The 18,950-nt window shown below is 47.9% G+C and overlaps 1 protein-coding gene and 1 long non-coding RNA gene across 2 annotated transcripts in view; one reads left to right on the top strand and one right to left on the bottom strand.

The window, feature by feature from the left end:
- The window catches only part of LOC119959618 (gastrula zinc finger protein XlCGF57.1-like), a 45,470-nt gene extending 31,723 nt beyond the window's left edge, over positions 1-13,747 (bottom strand). The window contains exons 1-3 of the mRNA XM_038787818.1: positions 13,679-13,747; positions 11,865-11,990; positions 10,398-11,277 (exon numbers count right to left, since the gene is read on the bottom strand). Of these exons, the coding sequence (XP_038643746.1) occupies positions 10,398-11,171 (774 nt within the window). The 5' untranslated portion in view covers positions 11,172-11,277; positions 11,865-11,990; positions 13,679-13,747. The remainder of the gene's footprint in view (positions 1-10,397; positions 11,278-11,864; positions 11,991-13,678) is intronic.
- LOC119959629 lies at positions 6,950-9,586 on the top strand. The gene is made up of 2 exons (XR_005459247.1): positions 6,950-8,319; positions 8,495-9,586. It is a non-coding gene; the product is annotated as an uncharacterized LOC119959629 (long non-coding RNA).
- Positions 13,748-18,950: the final 5,203 nt, after the last annotated feature.

An 18,950-nucleotide genomic window follows, 5' to 3' on the forward strand; every position in this document is an offset into this window, starting at 1 on the left:
ATTTGGAAAGTCAAACCGCAATCCATCAGAGTCAGCGTGGTTTTGTGAAGGGTAGATCGTGTTTGACTCAATTGTTTGGAGCTCTTTGAAGTAATAAGCCAGATGGATAATGGGGGTCCTGTAGACGTATTTGGACTTCCAGAATACATTTCAGAAGATGGAATTTGACAAGCATAAGTGTGAGGCTATCCATTTTGGTCAGAGGAATAAAAAGGCAACTTATTATTAAAATGGATGGAAACTTTAGAGGACGTTGGTTTGGGTGTTGAACAAATATTTCACATCTGTCTCCAGCCAAGAGAATGAGGAGGTAGATATGGAACTCAGGGAGAGAGACTGAGAGGTTGTTGAGCGAGTTGACAGAGGGAGTGACAAGGCAGTGGAAGTGTTGTAAGGCTTAAAAGTGGACAAATCTCCAGGTCTGGATGAATTGTGTCGCAGGATGCTGTGGGAGGCAAGAGAGATTGTAGGGGCTCTGACCCAAATTTTTAATTCCTCTTTGGTGATGAGATGGTGCTAGAGGACTGGAGAACAGCTAATATGATCCCACTATTTAAGAAAGTTTGCAGAGATAAGCCAGGGAACAACAGACCAGTGAGTCTCGCGTCAGAGGTAGGGAAACTATTGGAGAAAGTTCAGAAGGAAATAATCCATCCACACTTGGAGAGGCAAGGTTTGATCAGGAATAGTCAGCATGGCTTTGTCAGAGGGATGCCTTCTCAGTAAAGTGAAGCAGAGCGACACCGCCTCAGGCCGGCCTTGGCCCGGGAGTCGGAGCGCCCGGCCAGCCCCAGCTCCTGAAGCGAGAGCGACCGCATCTGTAGCGAGGCCGAGGCCGTGTCTTTGCCACTGGCGTTGTGGGCCACACAGCGGTAGGTGCTGGAGTCCATGCGGCGGACCGAGGTGATCTGCAGGCTGCCGTCCGACAGAGTTGGGGCCGGAAAGGAGCGAGGGGCAGGCAGGGGTCCGGGCGCCCGGGGAGGAGGCCGTGGTCCTCGGGGTTCAGGCCGAGGTCCTTGCCTACTGGGCCCAGGCCCCCGGGGAGGCCCATCCCAGCCTCGGGGTGGCCCAGCCGCTGGCGCCGTGGGTTGAGCACCAGGATGAGGGGCGGCGGCTGGCCGTCGGCCGAGCAGAGCAGGGTGACGGTCTGGCCCTCTCGGGCCTGTAGCCGCTGCGGCCTTTGTCGCGGATGCGGGGCCGGCGGCAGCTGAAGCTGCTGGCTTTCCCCAGACACACACCCACACACTGGATGCCTCCCCCAGACGCACACCCACACACAGGACACCTACCCGCAGACACCCACCCACACACCACACCTCCCCCCAGACACTCACCGACACACAGCACACCTCCCCCCAGACACACTGGACACCACTTCCACTGACACACTCACCCACACACAGCACACCTACCCCCAGACACACCTACCCCCAGACACACACACACAGGACACCACCCCCAGACACACACAAAGCCATAGGACAACTCCCTGAAAATGTCACGGACAAGTCCAGAAAATAATCAAAAAAGCTAAAGGCATTCATATCTAGAGGATTGGAGTATAACGTCACAGACGTTATGCTGCTGTTATACAACACCCTGTGAGACCCCACTTGGAGAACTGTGAGCCATTCTGGGCACCACACCTTCGGGAGGATATTTTGGTCTTGGAGGGACTGCAATATAGATTTACTAAAACAATACGCCACGATACCTGGACTACGGGGCTTACAACGGGAGATTAAACAAATTAGGCCTGTTTTTGCGAGAATTTTACGGTTAAGGTATGATCTGATTGCAGTATTTATGATATTAACAGGGAAAGACAGGGTAGACAAAGATAAACAATTTCCACTGGTTGGAGATTCTAAAACTGGGATCATTGTCTAAAAATCAGGGCTGGACCGTTCAGGAGAGATGTTAGGAAGAACTTCTTCAAACACAGGGTGGGAGAGGTTTGGAACTCTCCCACAAACAGCAGGTGAAGCTGGATCAGTTGTTAATTTTATATCTGAAATAGATAGACTTTTGTTGAGCAAAGATACGAAGGAATATGGAGTTAGGTCACAGATCAGCCATGATCTCACTAAATGGCAGGACAGACTCGAGGGGCTGAATGGCCTACTCCTGTCCCTATGTGTATTTCTGTGATTCTAAAATTCAGACAACACCATGACAGGGAAAGAGTCCGGATTAGAACCTGAGTTAGTCCGAGCTGCAAACCATCCCTCCAGATCCTTGCCCTTCATGGATTTAATGAAGGCCAAGGCAATAGTTGGATTATTGAAAGACTTGATGGAGTTGTTGGATACCATTTATCGGGAGCAGGATAAAGCCTGACGTAATTCACTCCCCACAGCCTTGAGCTGCTTTTGAACTTCATCGAAGCCGCAACACTTTGTGTTGCTGCCGAAAAGTTCTGAATCCTCCCTCTCTCCTGAAGCCAGGTGCCACCTCACCGTTCCCTCTCCAGGACATTCTCTCAAGTTGTGGAAGTGAATGATAACAGGCCTGGGATGAAAACTATCCCTCAGCCTCAGAGACAGGATATGAGGCACACTTTCTAATTTGAAACACTCAGGCTTCACATCCAGCTTGAGAAAACGTGGTAGTCGGTCCTTAAAGAACCACACGGGAGGCTTACCCTCCACACTAAATGGGCAGAAAATAACATCATTTATGGACAGCGCGGCAGCACAGTGGCTAGCACAGTTGCTTCATAGCACCAGGGTCCCAGGTTCGATTCCCAGCTTGGGTCACTGTCTGTGCGGAGTCTGCACGTTCGCCCCATGTCTGCGTGGGTTTCTCCGGGTGCTCCGGTTTCTTCCCACAGTCCAAAGATGTGCAGGTTGGGTGGATTGGCCAGAATAAATTGCCCTTCGTGTCCAAATAAAAGGTTAGGCTGGGTTACGGGGATGGGGTGGGGGTATGGGCTTGGGTGGGGTGCTGTTTCCAAGGCGCAGACTCGATGGGCTGAGTGGCCTCCTTCTGCACTGTAAATTCTATGATGACCATCGGACAGGCCGACGACTCGGATGTTCTCTCTCCGGCCCTCGGTCCTCCGGGACCTCCACCAGCCACTCGGCTGGTTTTCAAAGGATTGAATTCTTGCCTCCATCGAGGAGGCATCTTGCTGAATGTTTAGGATTCCCTCCTCCGGATCATCAAGCCTCTTCATGGTGTTTTGCAGCTGGGCCTCATGAACTCTCAGATATTGAGTCAGCACACTCAGCCTCTGGTCAATAACACGGATAATGTCGGCAGTCATCATTTTCGCCGCCTCCCAGAGAGCGCGGGGTCTAGAGACCTCCTGAGGGTCAGGCCGCCATGTTGAAAAGGCGGCTCCATTCCCGCTGAATCCACCTGCTCTATTTTGTCAGCGCATTTCTTCACTTTTTACAGCATAATCCTTCCAGAATGAACCCTGAAGTCTTCCAGGGACATGATAACAAATATTAATGCAAGGATTAGGGAGATGAGTGCCGGGCTATCAGGATAAGTGACAGGTTACAGGTGAGTGGCATCAGAACCTGCAGAAAAACAGCTACTCCCGCTCCCGTATCACAAACCCGACCCCCAACCCCCTACCCCACAGACAGATTTCTGAGTGAGGGTGACGAGCGTTATGGGGAACTAGCAGGAAAATAGAGAGAAAGCTGAGATGAGGAGGGATTTCTTTACTCGAGGATGTGGTGAAGCTTTGGAATTCTCTATCCCAGAGGATTTACAGTGCAGAAGGAGTCCATTAAGAACATAAGAACTAGGAGCAGGAGTAGGCCATCTGGCCCCTCGAGCCTGCTCCGCCATTCAATTAGATCATGGCTGATCTTTTGTGGACTCAGCTCCACTTTCCAGCCCGAACACCATAACCCTTAATCCCTCTATTCTTCAAAAAACTATCTATCTTTACCTTAAAAACATGTAATGAAGGAGCCTCAACTGCTTCACTGGGCAAGGAATTCCATAGATTCACAACCCTTTGGGTGAAGAAGTTCCTCCTAAACTCAGTCCTAAATCTACTTCCCCTTATTTTGAGGCTATGTCCCCTAGTTCTGCTATCACCCGCCAGTGGAAACAACCTGCCCGCATCTATCCTATCTATTCCCTTCATAATTTTAAATGTTTCTATAAGATCCCCCCTTATCCTTCTAAATTCCAATGAGTACAGTCCCAGTCTACTCAACCTCTCCTCATAATCCAACCCCTTCAGCTCTGGGATTAACCTCGTGAATCTCCTCTGCACACCCTCCAGTGCCAGTACGTCCTTTCTCAAGTAAGGAGACCAAATCTGAACACAATACTCCAGATGTGGCCGCACTAACACCTTATACAATTGCAACATAACCTCCCTAGTCTTAAACTCCATCCCTCTAGCAATGAAGGACAAAATTCCATTTGCCTTCTTAATCACCTGTTGCACCTGTAAACCAACCTTCTGTGACTCATGCACTAGCACACCCAAGTCTCTGCACAGCGGCATGCTTTAATATTTTATCGTTTAAATAATAATCCCGTTTGCTGTTATTCCTACCAAAATGGATAACCTCACATTTGTCAACATTGTATTCCATCTGCCAGACCCGAGCCCATTCACTTAACCTATCCAAATCCCTCTGCAGACTTCCAGTATCCTCTGCACTTTTCGCTTTACCACTCATCTTAGTGTCATCTGCAAACTTGGACACATTGCCCTTGGTCCCCAACTCCAAATTATCTATGTAAATTGTGAACAATTGTGGGCCGAACACGGATCCCTGAGGGACACCACTAGCTACTGATTGCCAACCAGAGAAACACCCATTAATCCCCACTCTTTGCTTTCTATTAATTAACCAATCCTCTATCCATGCTACTACTTTACCTTTAATGCCATGCATCTTTATTCTGCCCATTGACTCTGCACCGGCTCTTGGAAAGAGCACCGACTTAAGCCCACACCCCACCTAACCTTTTTGGACACTTAATGGCAATTTAGCATGGCCAATCCACCTAACCTGCACATCTTTGGAGTGTGGGAGGAAACCGGAGCACCTGGAGGAAACCCACGCAAACGCAGAGAGAACGTGTGGACTCTGCACAGACAGTGACCCAAGCCGGGAATCGAACCTGGGACCCTGGAGCTGGAAAGCTACAGTGCTAACCACTATGCTGACCACTGTGATATGGGGGATAGTGTGGGAAAACAGTGATGAGGTTGGTCAGCCAATGATCCCATTGAATGGTTCAGGCTCAATGGGACGAATGGCCGACTGCAGCTCGTATTTGTTTTGATCTGCTGGACAGGAAGCAGTGAGCTGAGCTTGGATCTGTCAATCAGCCTGAATCAGCACCTTCAGGAGAATTGGGAGGGTGAATATTAGATACAGCAGAGTGAGAATGGAGGGAGAGTGTGTGGGATGGAGATTTACAGCTTTCGGGGAATGAGAGGAAAAAACGTTCCATAGAAATGAGAATTGTTGTTCCACGTTTCTGTCCTGTACTGACAGTGATGAATTTTGTAAATTGTTTTGACAGGATATTCCATGAGGAGGAATTACAGACAGAAATCTCAAACATTACGTCTCGATCTGACAGTCACTCAATTCCCTGGAACCTGAATATCATCGGTCTTTGAATCTAGAAGAAGAAATGTTTGCCCGAACTGTCAGCTAAAGATTTCAAACATCAGTGTGACTGAAAAAGCAGCGGGACCCACACAACACACACCCTGAGTGAGAGAGTTCCAGTGAACTGACTGTGGAAACATCAGTGTGACTGGAAAAGCACCGAGACCCACACAACGCACATCCGAGTGAGAGAGTTCATGGACTCCCAGAATTTACAGTGCAGAAGGAGGCCGTTTGGCCCATCAAGTCTGCACCATCCCTTGGAAAGATCAGCCTGCCGAAGCCCACACCTCCACCCTATCACCGTAACCCAATAACCCCACCCAACCTTTTTCAACACTCAGGGCAATTTAGCCTGGCCAATCCACCTAACCCGCACATCTTTTGGACTGTGGGAGGAAACCGGAGCACACGGAGGAAACCTACGCAGACACGGGGAGAACGTGCGGACTCCGCACAGACAGTTCCAGTGAAATGTCCGAGGAAACCAGTTACACAGCCTGAATAAACATAACATTCACAGCAGGGAGACACCATACCCGTGTTGTGTCTGTGGAAGAGGCTTCAACTGATCATCCAACCTGGAGAGACACAAGGTGACCCAAATCATGGGGAAACCGTGGAAATGTGGGGACTGTGGGAAGGGATTCCAAGCCCCATCTCAGCTGGAGATTCATCGACGCAGTCACACTGGGGAGAGGCCATTCACCTGCGCTCAGTGTGGGAAGGGATTCATTGATTCATCCACCCTGCGGAAACATCAGCGAGTTCACACTGGGGAGAGGCCGTTCACCTGCTCTCAGTGTGGGAAGGGATTCAGTCAGTTATCTAATCTTCAGGCACACCAGCGAGTTCACACTGGGGAGAGGCCATTCACCTGCTCTCAGTGTGGGCAGGGATTCACTCACTTATCCCACCTGCACACCCATCAGCGAGTTCACACTGGGGAGAGGCCATTCATCTGCTCTCAGTGTGGGCAGAGGTTCCGTGCTTTATCCACCCTGCGGAAACACCAGCGAGTTCACACTGGGGAGAAGCCATTCGCCTGCTCTCAGTGTGGGAAGGGATTCATTGATTCATCCACCCTGCGGATCCATGAGCGAATTCACACTGGGGAGAGGCCGTTCACCTGCTCTCAGTGTGGGAAGGGATTCCGTGATTCATCCAGCCTGCAGAAACATCAGCAGTTTCACACTGGCGAGAGGCCATTCACCTGCTCTCAGTGTGGGAAGGGATTCACTCAGTCATCCGGCCTGCAGTCACACCAGCGAATTCACACTGGGGAGAGGCCATTCACCTGCTCGCAGTGTGGGAAGGGATTCACTCAGTTATCCACGCTGCAGAAACACCAGCGAGTTCACACTGGGGAGGGGCCATTCACCTACTCTCAGTGTGGGAAGGGATTCACTCAGTTCTCTCACCTGCGGACACACCAGCGAGCTTACACTGGGGGGAGGCCTTCCACTTCTCAATTTGCGATGGCATTGCATACTTCATCGCACCTGCTGTGACACCAACAATTTCACAATCGATTACAGGGGTTGGATTCTGCTGTTATTGTTTTTGCTCAACATCCAGGACTGCATTTTGTTCATTCTGACAGGTGGTCAGTGGAGATGGTCGGAGGGTTTCTTTCTGCTGGACTGGCCGGTCTCTCCGCTTTGCCTCCAGTGGGCTGATTCTCTCTTAGCTTTGTTGCTAATACCTGGCTTCAAATTGCACAAGAATCACAGAGTGAAAGGATGTTGGGAAGTGTGAAGATATTTAGTTCCTATTTCTGTTTGGAACCCCCAAAGCATGCCACGTTACCATGGAAATGGGCCCTGGTGGTTACATGGTTCTTTTGTTTAATTCATCTGTGTGTTCCTCACAGAAGAAAATAAATAATTTTGTTTAATTTATCTGGGTGTTCCTCACATAAGAAAACTATCCGGGTATGTGGGGCAAGTTGTCTGAGGTGGACTGGGAAACTGATTGGTACAGGGAAATCCTAATATTTAAGGAATAGTTACATATTTACCAGGGGTCGGTTAGCTCAGTTGGCTGGACGGCTGGTTTATGATGCAGAGCAAAGCCAACAGTGAGGATTCAACTCCCGTACTGGCTGAGTTTATTGATGAAGGCCCGGCCTTCTCAACCAGGCCCCTCGCCTGAGGTGTGCTGACCCTCAGGTTAAATTACCTCCAGTCAGCTCTCTCTCTGTCAAAGGTGAGAGGAGCCTAAAGTCCTCACGGATTTTTGTGACTTTTATTTTGCATATATGCAACAAATATAGATTCCTTTAAAGAATAAAAATCAAACAGGAAAAGTGATGTAACCGTGGCTAACAAGAAACGTGAAAGATTCCATGAGATCCATTAGAATTCAGCAAAGGAGGATCAAGAAACTGATGAGAGCAAACTGGCGAGAAACATAAAAACCGACTGGAAAAGCTTCTACAGGAATGTGAAAAGGAAAAGATTAGCAAAGACCAATGTGGGTCCATTCCAGGCAGAGACAGGAGAGTTTATAATGGGGAGTAAGGAAATGGCAGAGAAACTAAACAATGTGCGTCTGTCTTCACAGAGGAAGATACCAAAATTGTCCCCAAAACACCGAGAACCAAGGGACTGAGATTAGTATTGGTGAAAAAGTAGCACTGGAGAAATTATTGGGACTGAAAGTGAATAAAACTACAAAAGCTGATGATCTACATCCCAGAGTGTTGAACGAGGTGGCTATGGAGATCTCTATTCCTCATTCTAAATTCTCCTGACTCTATCTGGAACGGACAAACCTTTGTCTGAGCCAAATGTTTCCTTTTTACGTAGCCACAGAAACTTTTACAGTCCATTTTTATGTATTTTGCAAGTTCACATTCTATTCTGTTCTCCCCTTTTTTCCCTCAGTGTCTTGGTCGAAGAACTGAAGTAAATCCTCGGGAAGAATCATCAATTTGGACAGGTTCCGAGACAATTAAGTTTCGACTTCCAGGACAGAGTAACTATAATCGTGGAGTGTGATTTTAGGTTGTGTAAAAGGGCAAAGTTCTATTTTCCAGTTTAATGTGTCAGGTTCTGAGTTAAAGTAGCTCCTAGTTTGTTTGTTGCATTAAAAGTCATAAAACTTGTAGTCCCATCATGTGATCCTTTAATTTGTTGACTGGGAATTTGATTTGTTTCAAGAAGTTGGTGACCTTTATGGAGATCCTAATCTACAAGTTTTGACTTCCTATTTGAGTCTCGGGCACCTTTCTGTCTCTATTGTCCGTGTCACTGACAGCCAGGTGATGGAGCTGAGGGCTGAATTTAGCTGAGAATAACGGGGCCTGTTCCCCAGTTGGGGAACTGCCATGGGCATCGCTAATAGAGACAGGAAGGTACTGGGGGACTGACTGGGAACTGCACCTCCAACCAATCAGGGTTTGGGAGCTGGGAGGGTGACTGGGACTGACGGTGATGCGACCCCCAGGGTTCAGTGCCCCCATGTCCAAAGCGGGGAGTCATGGGAACAGGGTACAGAGGAGCCGGGGGAAACCATTTGGACAAGAAAATTGTGAACATCCTGTCACTCCGGTTGTCTTTGATCCTCAAGTAATTTTCTGTTAGATTTTTTTAACCATGTTCTGTTTCATCAATAAACTTTTAACAGGAAAATATTTGAATTTGAGGAAGTAGCAAGGGATGTTAATAAAGGGGAACCGGTAGATGTGCTTTATCTGGGTTTCCAGAAGGATTTTCCCAAGGTGCCACATCAAAGGTTATTACACAAAATAAGAGCAGCAAATGAGCTGGGGTGAGATGGACACTGGTAACATTGTGGAGATTGAAATATCTGGTATACAGTTCCCAGGGAGAGGGATTGTCTCAGTAGTTAGGGAATGGAATTTGTAGTGGTGACTAAAGACAATGGCTTTGACCTTCCCAATATTTAATTGGAGGAAAACCTTTCATACAGTACAGGATGTGGGATAAGCAGTTTGATAATTTAGTAACAGTGGAGGAATGGAGAGGGATGGGGTGAGGTAGAGCTGGGTGTTGTCAGTGTCCTTGTGAAAACTAACACGGTGCTTTTGGATGATGTCACCTCGTGGCAGCTTGTAGATAGGATGTAGGAGGGGCTGAGGATAGATCCTTGGGGAACACCGAGTACACGGACTGTGGAGAGGAAAGGGAGATTGGAGATGGAACGGTAGTTTGCAAAGATGGGAGGGACAAGTGTTTTTTTAGGATGGATGATGACAGTGAATTTAATGCTGAGAGAGACAGTACCAGCAGAGAGAGAGCTGTTCCCAATATCGGCTCACATGGAGAAGTTGGGATGTCAGCAGTTTATGGGAGTTATCAATGGAGCAGGAGGGGGGGGCGGGGGTCCCACGGACAAGGTGAGTTCTGACAGGAAGTAGGAGAAAAAATTGGAGAAAGATGTAAGTTCAGAACTTGGACAAAAATGTACTTTAGAGACGGTTTGGTCCGGTGGATTAGTGGAGGGAAGCAGCAGAGGCAGCTGATCGGATTGTCTCAATCTTTGTCACAAAGAAGCTGTGTGAGCTCCTCACAGTTGTTGTTGAAGATGAGGATGGAGGAGACGGGGAGAAGGAGACCTTCAAAAGGAACTAACTTGTGTTAGCGATATTAAAAAGACACCACACGCTTTGTTTAACACAAACTGATTTGACTTGATTTTTATTCAGAATTTAATTCCTTGTGACTGGATTAGAGTTTATGAACATCAGCAGCAATTGACCCCAATGAACATGTTCCAGTCCAGGATGTGATGAACAGCAACCAATCACTGAAGTTACTTGTGAACTTGCTGGTGCATCACCAGGTTGGATAACTGAGTGAATCTCCTCCCACACTCGGAGCAGGTGAACGGCTTCTCTCCAGTGTGAACTCGCTGGTGTACAGTGAGGTCAGATGATTGCCTGAATCCACTTCCACAGTGAGAGCACCTGAACGGTGTCTCATCAGTATGAACACGGTGATGAGATATCAATTCCCCAGAACTTTTATAACACTTCTCACAGTCTGGACATTTAAATGGTCTCTCCCCAGTGTGAACTCGCTTATGTACAGAGAGGTCAGATGATCGTCTGAACCCAGTCCCACAGTGAAAGCACCTGAACGGCCTCTCCTCGGTGTGAACACGTTGATGGGACATCAGTTCCCCAGAACTTTTATAGCACTTCCCACAGTCTGGACATTTAAATGGTCTCTCCCCAGTGTGAACTCGCTGGTGTCTCAGCAGATTGGAGGAATGAGCAAATCCTTTCCCACACTGCGAACAGGTGAATGGCCTCTCCCCAGCATGAATGTGTTGGTGTGTCTGCAAGTGGTATGAGTGTGTGAATCCCTTGCCGCACTCGAAGCAGGTGAACGGTCTCTCTCCAGTGTGAGTGCGCTGATGGATTTTCAACTTGGATGGATAATCAAATCCCTTCCCACAATCCTCACATTCCCATGGTTTTTCCCCGGTGTGACTGCATTTATGTTTCGAAAGGCCAGATGATCGACTGAAGCCTTGTCCACACACAGAACACATGTACGGTTTCTCCCCAGTTTGAGCGGTGCATCTTCCTTCCATCTTCAAACTCCCATGATATTTATGCTACGAACATTTTGGTGAGTGTAGATCTTGATGTGATGGTTAGTTTGAATTTCCTGACTGAAATTCCTTCACTTCTAATACTCTGCGAAATTGATTCAAAACAGAAAATAGGGAGTGAGAGAGAACCCACAAAAACACATAGGCAGGTTGTGAAATTGATTTGAATGAATCTGGACATTTGTAGGGCCGGCACTGGGAAAAAGTGACCATGAAAACTGCTGGGTTGTCATAAAAAACTGGTTCACCTCTATGGGAGGAGAGAGGGAGTGTGTGCGAGTGGGGGAGTAGGCAGGGCCGGCCCAAGGTACCGGCAACGCGGGCAGTCGCCCGGGGTGCCCTCGGCCCCCCCCACCCCTCGCCCCCGGCCCCCCTCCCCCTCGGCCGCCCCCCCCCCCCCCCCCCCCCGGCCCCCCTCCCCGGCCCCTCGGCCCCGCCCCCTTCGGCCCCGCCCCCCTTGGCATCCCCCCCCCAGAGCGCCGAAGTTCAGCTTGCCCGGGGCGCCAGCAATCCTAGGGCCGGCGCTGGGAGTAGGTGAGGGTGTGGGAGAGAGAGGGTGTGTGAGACAGAGAGCATTTGGGAGAGAGAGGGAGAGACAGAGGGTGTTTGTGTATGTGTGTGTGTGTGAGTGAGTGAGTGTGAGAATGTGTAAACACCGCGAATGGTAATGACCTGAAATGCAAACACTTAATGTTCGAAGGACGATAATGTTCACTTCCTGATGAATCGAGTGAAGCTGTCACATTGTGATGTAAGAGTTTGCTCGAGGTTCCTGTCTGTAAATCCTCTTCTAATACCCTGAAAATGAAATTTACAAAATGTATCAATTTCAATCCAAAAATGGAATTCAGAAAATAAATTTGTGGTTTGGGTTTGTCGTGCATAAATTCTCCCTTTCTAACTTCCTGTAAAAGGAGTTTGCCAAACCCATCATTGTGTGGGGTGGCACGTTGGCACAGCGATTAACACCGCTGCCTCAGAGCACCAGGGACCTGGATTCAATTCCGGCCTTTTGGGTCACTGTCTGCGTGGGTCATTGTCTGTCCGTGTTTGCGTAAATTTCTTCGGGGTGCTCCAGTTTCCTCCCACAGTCCAAAGGTGGATTAGCCGTGTTAAATTGCCTCTTATGTCCAAAGATATGTGTGTTCAGTGGGGTTACGGGAATAAGGTGGGGGCTTGGGTCGGGTGTTCTTTCAGAAGATCTGTGCAGACTTGATGGGCTGAATGGCCTCCTTACGCTCTGTCAGGATTCTATGATTGTCAGCTTAGGACGGAAATTCCCGACATTCCCTTCTGCTCCCTAATCCAGTGTGACCTTTCAAGCTCCCCGCTGCACTTTTAAAAAAGAATCTAAGTACCCAATTATTTATTTATGTATTTATTTATTTCCAATTATGGGGCAATTACTGATACTGCGCATGCTTTAGTCACAACTTGGCCCCGCCCTTCATTCACTCTGACTCGTTGGAGGACCAGCTCCGCTCGGTCGGTCCTCCAGTCCCGCCCCTCCTCTTCCTATTGGTCCGGAGCCGATGTCAATCACTCAGGCATTGAAATGAAAAGTCACAAGTAGGCTTCAAATGAAGTTACTGTGAAAAGCCCCTAGTCGCCACATTCCGGCGCCTGTTCGGGGAGCTGGTACGGGAATTGAACCGTGCTGTTGGCCTGCTTTGGTCTGCTTTCAAAGCCAGCGATTTAGCCCTGTGCTAAACCAGCCTTAACCATTGTGACAGTTCCAGATGGTGAGAGCTGCCACAGGCTCAGGCAGATTGTCCAATATTTTAAAAAATAATAATTTTAGACTACCCAATTCATTTTTTCCAATTAAGGGACAATTTAGCGTTGTCAATCCACCTACCTTGCACATGGGGATGAAACCCACGCAGACAGAGGGATAATTTGCAAACTCCACACACACTCACCCAGGGCCAAGATTCGAACCCGGGTCCTCAGTGCCGTAGTCCCAGTGCAAACCACTGCACTGCCCTCTCCCTTCTGCACTTTGCCCTTCGTCCTCATCAGCAGTCCCTCAATTTGAGGATGACGTCTACCTAGGGTCTTGAGTTTCTGCCATGGGTGGACAGAACCACAGATCTTTAGACCATGAGGTATTGGGATCCGGAGAGCAGGATGTTTTTCCCTTTCTTTCCATCAATCCACAGCCCCATCATTCAGACATTGGGACTCAAACAGTGGTATAGTTTGATGGACAAGTTGTCTCCATTCTGAACAATGGGGAACAAGCTCCTCCCACTCATTGAAACCACCCCAACAAAGATGACGATCACGCATGCGCCCTGATGCACAACCAATAAAGATGGCGGCCGTTAATCCAGGTCTAAAATGAGAGGCTGCACCCTCACTCGGTACAATCTGGGTCCCGTAAACTCTTTTCAGAGTTTAGTGACTCACACAATGTGCTAACGCAGCGTTTCCAACATTCCCCGCGATCTCACGCACGCTACATATTGTTAACCGCCTCTTACTATTTATGGATGCAAAGAAGAAACAGCCACTCTCCATCGCTATTACTGATACTGCGCATGCTTCAATCACAGCCCGGCCACGCCCTTCATTCACTCCGATTGGTTGGAGGACCAGCAGCTCTCGGTCGGTCCTCCAGTCCCGCCCCTCCTCTTCCTATTGGTCCGGAGCCGCTGTCAATCACCCGGGCATTGTGAAAGTTCCAGATGGTGAGAGCTGCCACAGGCTCAGGCTGATTGCCCAATATTTAAAAAAAAAAATAACTTTAGACTACCCAATTCATTTTTTCCAATGAAGGGAAGCGTTGTCAATCCACCTACCCTGCACATCTTTGGGTTGTCGGGGCAAAACCCACGCAAACGCGGGGAGAATTTCATAGAATGTACAATGCAGAAGGAGGCCATTCGGCCCATCAAGTCCGCACCGGCTCCCTGAAAAAGCACCCTACCCAAGCCCACACCTCCACCCAATCCCCATAACCCAGTATCCCACCCGACACTAAGGGCAATTTAGCATGGCCAATCCACTTAACCTGCACATCTTTGGACTGTGGCAGGAAACCGGAGCACCTGGAGGAAACCGACGCAGACATAGAACATAGAACATAGAACAGTACAGCACAGAACAGGCCCTTCGGCCCTCGATGTTGTGCCGAGCAATGATCACCCTACTTAAACCCACGTAACCCGTAACCCAACAATCCCCCCATTAACCTTACACTACGGGCAATTTAGCATGGCCAATCCACCTAACCCGCACATCTTTGGACTGTGGGAGGAAACCGGAGCACCCGGAGGAAACCCACGCACACACGGGGAGGACGTGCAGACTCCACACAGACAGTGACCCAGCCGGGAATCGAACCTGGGACCCTGGAGCTGTGAAGCATTGATGCTAACCACCATGCTACCGTGAGGCCCTATCCACACATGGGGAGAATCTGCAAATTCCGCACGGACAGTAACCCAGAGCCAGGATCGAACCTGGGACCTCAGCACTGTGAGGCTGCAGTGCTACCGTGCTGCCCTTGATTGTCCAATAATACCAGTGAGTCTCAGTGGGACAATCAGACAATAATAGTGGAGATGGTGCCCAAAGGATAAACAGCAAAGGATTCACTCACTTTGAGAGTAACAAACACCGTGTCTGTTCCAATAGGCCAGACTGCAGTGAGTGAGTGAACACATCATTGGATCCAATGTAATGATAATGCAGCCAGTATCGAGAGAACCATAACTAAATTTGGTTTTCAAATAGTAGTGAAAATGAAAAATGAAAATCGCTTATTGTCGCATATAGTAGGCTTCAATGAAGTTACTGTGAAAAGCCCCTAGTCGCCACATTCCGGCGCCTGTCCGGGGAGGCTGGTACAGGAATCGAACTGTGCTGTTGGCCTGCTTTAAAAGCCAGCGATTTAGCTGAGTGAGCTAAACCAGCCCCTGTCATGGTAGTAGTCATGGTTTGTTGAAAACATAATATAATCCACTTCTGGTGTGTGTTGATCTGTCCCATTGGACAATAACCTTAAAAAAAAAATTTAGAGTACCCAATTCATTTTTTTCCAAGGGGCAATTTAGTGTGGCCAATCCACCTACCCTGCACATCTTCGGGTTGTAGGAGTGGGACACACACAGACTCAGGGAGAATGTGCGAACTCCACACGGACAGTGACCCAGGGCCAGGATCGAATCCGGGAGCTTGGCACCATGAGGCAGCAGTGGCATGGTAGCACAATGATTAGCACAGTTGCTTCTCAGCTCCAGGGTCTCAGGTTCGATTCCCATCTTGGGTCAATGTCTGTGCAGAGTCTCCATGTTCTTCCCGTGTCTACATGGGTTTCCTCCGGGTGCTCCAGTTTCCCCCCACAGTCGAAAAAGATGCGCAGATTAGGTGGATTGGCCATGGTAAATTGCCCTTAGTGTCCAAAAAGGTTAGATGGTGTTACTGGATTACTGGAATAGGGTGGAGGTGTGGGCTTAGATAGCGTGATCTTTCCATGGGCCTGTGCAGACTTGATGGGCCGAATGGCATCCTTCTGCACTGTAAATTCTATGATCTATGATCGAGTGCGAAGCATGAGGCCAGGCATTGTCAAACTCAGGGGCGCGACCCACGGGCGGGTGTCGGGAAGGCCATGGAGCCGTTAATAATGCCGGCTGTGAGCGGCCTTCAAAATGGCCATGAATAGATTTTAAAAACTTGGCTGCACTGTGCATGTGTGCCCGATCATCGGTACACATGCACATTGTTGAGCATGCGCATCAATGATCGGATACGCATGCGCAGTGTGGCCGCATTTTTTTTATATGGTCGCAGCATTTTTCTTTCCAAGTTCGGGGGGGCCAAAGGGACAAAATGGACCCAAAACCATTTTCTCCATTTTTGTGAGCAACAAACAAGGGGAGAGAAAATGGTGGGTCCCCGGAAAAAACGTTTGAAAAACACTGCACGAGGCCACCATGCTGCCCCCTTTATTAGACAATAACCTGCCTTTTATTCCAATTCTGGTGGATGTTGTCACTGCAGGTCCTGGGCTGAATGGAGTCTGGCATAACAATCAGAGTCTGGTTCCAGTGCCTCTGAGGTCATTTTACCTGCAGGTAAACTGATATTAATGGAAATAAAAGGCCCAATAAATATCCGATTGTAATAGGTGGACAAGGTTTAAGGAAGCAATGATATTTTGAGGTTTGTGTGTTGTGGTGTCACTGGGAGGTGTGTGATAAAATAGGAATGGAAACATGACAGAGACACGTGTGACTGACTCCACCTGACTGCGAGCTGTTATACCCAAGGGGACAGCAATGAGGACATGGGGAACTCCAGAGATTTCTGATATCTGAGGTACATCTGTTAGAGGAACTGAAAATATTCAGTTCCTTCTCATAATTCTCGAGTTACAGTCACACAGGAAACGTATCTGACAGCTCATCAAAATTAAAGTTTTAATCTTCTCTTTGAGACATTTTGTGATTGAAAAGATCAAATGTTAAAACATCAGTTTGAGGAAAATTCAGAATGTCACAAAGATGAGTGAACTGTCCAATTAACCCCATTCACCATAACTCTGCCAGTTTACCCTCTGCAAGTGTTTATCCAATTCCCTTTGAAAGTTACTGTGAAATCTGCTTCCAGCAGCCTGTCAGTGTGATTTCCAGATCACATCACTGTGTAAAAACAATTCTCCTCATCACCCCCTTGGGTTCTGTTGTCAAATATCTTAAATCTCTGTGTCCTCTGGCTACAAACCCTCCTGCTCTTGGGAAACAGTTTCTCCCCATCGACACTGTCACAAATCCTTCCTCATTTTAAACACCTCTATTAAATCTCCCCTTCACCTTCCCTGATCTCAGAGGGACAATCCCAGTTTCTCCTGCTCTGAGTCACAGGGACTCGAAACGTTAACTCTGTTTCTCTCAGTACCGATGCTGCCAGAACGGCTGAGTTTTTCTAACAATAACTGATTTTCTCCCTCTTTCTGTCTTTAATCTATTACAACCCCTTCATCAAATTCAACACCTCTATTAAAGAGGAACATACAGACATCGAGAGAGAGAGAGAGAGATACAGAGGAAAGGAGAGGCAGAAGGACTGAGAAAAACTGAGATTTTAAACAGCAGAAAGATGAGGTGGTGAGAGATAAAAGCTGAGAAATAGAGGAAACAAGTAACACAGAAAGAATGATATAAAATATAAGGGAGCAGGTTATCAGTTCCCAGCTACAGAGAGCAGAGGGAACTCAGTGACTGGTCCACAGACACAGCCGGTTCTGTCCGGGAATGGAGACTCTGAACAGAAATAACCGGCTCATTTGTAAATGTCACCACAATGTGATCTGTGTGACTCTGCCCTGACTCTGTGGACAGATATAGGCGGCATTGATAGATGCTCTCACCAGATTGTGGTCCCTGGATTTATTTTCTGCTCAGAAGTGAGATGTGTGGTTTGGAACCGGCAGCAGAGAAACAGGAAGTTGTGTTACCTGAAAATGAAACAGCAGGCGTCAGTTTCATGTTATCACCGTGAACAGTCTTCCTGCCTGTGAGGGTGAACTCACTCTGACAGCATCAAGAACACCCACACAGATTGCTGCCGGCCTCAGCATTACATTCATCCTGTTTCCTTTTTATACATCAAAATATGAGGTTATTTAATTTATTAACATATTCACTGAGTTGGAAGATGGACTGAGGATATCACTGGGAGAAATGAGGGGACATTATACAAACTTAAATTTTCCTCAAAGTGGGTTATTAGAAAATAGGAGATTAAAAGTGAGTCAGGGCCAATCAGAGAGAGAGAAAGTGAGGTAGAGAGAGAAAGGATTGAGTCTTCATAAATGAGATGTTCACTCAGAAAGCGGAGAGGTTCAGTGTGTTCGGTGCGTCTTCAGAGAGAGATAATTATTTAAAAGGACGGAAAGTGGGAAGCACACATCAATAAAAGTGGGAATTCTTGGACACAAGCTGCAGCTCCTTCCTTATCTGGGAATGAAACTATTGTCTATTCTCCCTGCTGTTACCAGGTTCCTGTGATGCCCGCCTGCTGCTATTTTAATGCAAACTCCAACCAATCTATTTTAATTATTTTAAGTAGGTTTTAATTCAATTAATTCATTGTGACTGTCACACAATGTTTCACGTGGATTCCGATGTATTTTCAGCCTGGAAACTGAAACCAGCTGCTTTACATTCAGTCAGGAACATCACAGTTTTACACCAATTGCTGATTTGCCAGCACAGTAGGCTAAACAACAGGCGTGTAATGCAGATCAAGGCTAGCAGCGCGGGTTTAATTCCCGTACCAGCCTCCCCGAACAGGCGCTGGGATGTGGCGACTAGGGGCTTTTCACAGTAACTTCATTGAAGCCGACAAGTATAAGCAATTATTATTATTACATTTCCAGCATTCACCATTGTTCTTCCCGACTCTGAACACAGTTGTAAAGAAGATTTCTGTTCCGTGTCTCGGGGTTCTGAGATGTGGAAGAGAGCGGCTGTGGCACATTTCTTACACACCTCAGGATTAACCCACATGGGGACTTTGCTGACAGTGAAGAGAGATGAGAAAGACCAAAGTGTGATTTGTCCCTCTCAGTGTGACCCTGAAGGACTGTGTCCAGGCTGAAGTTCTGTTCCTGCCGTGTGATCCTCCCCCAGATTGTCCTTTCTGAGCTCCAGACAGGTAATGTTCACCACTCAGGTGGGAAAGACAAAAATCTGCAACAACGTTTCAAACAAAGCTGATTTATTTCACATTTATTCAGAATAATAA

This window comes from Scyliorhinus canicula, unplaced genomic scaffold, assembly GCF_902713615.1.
Source record: "Scyliorhinus canicula unplaced genomic scaffold, sScyCan1.1, whole genome shotgun sequence".
NCBI classification, from domain to species: Eukaryota; Metazoa; Chordata; class Chondrichthyes; order Carcharhiniformes; family Scyliorhinidae; genus Scyliorhinus; species Scyliorhinus canicula.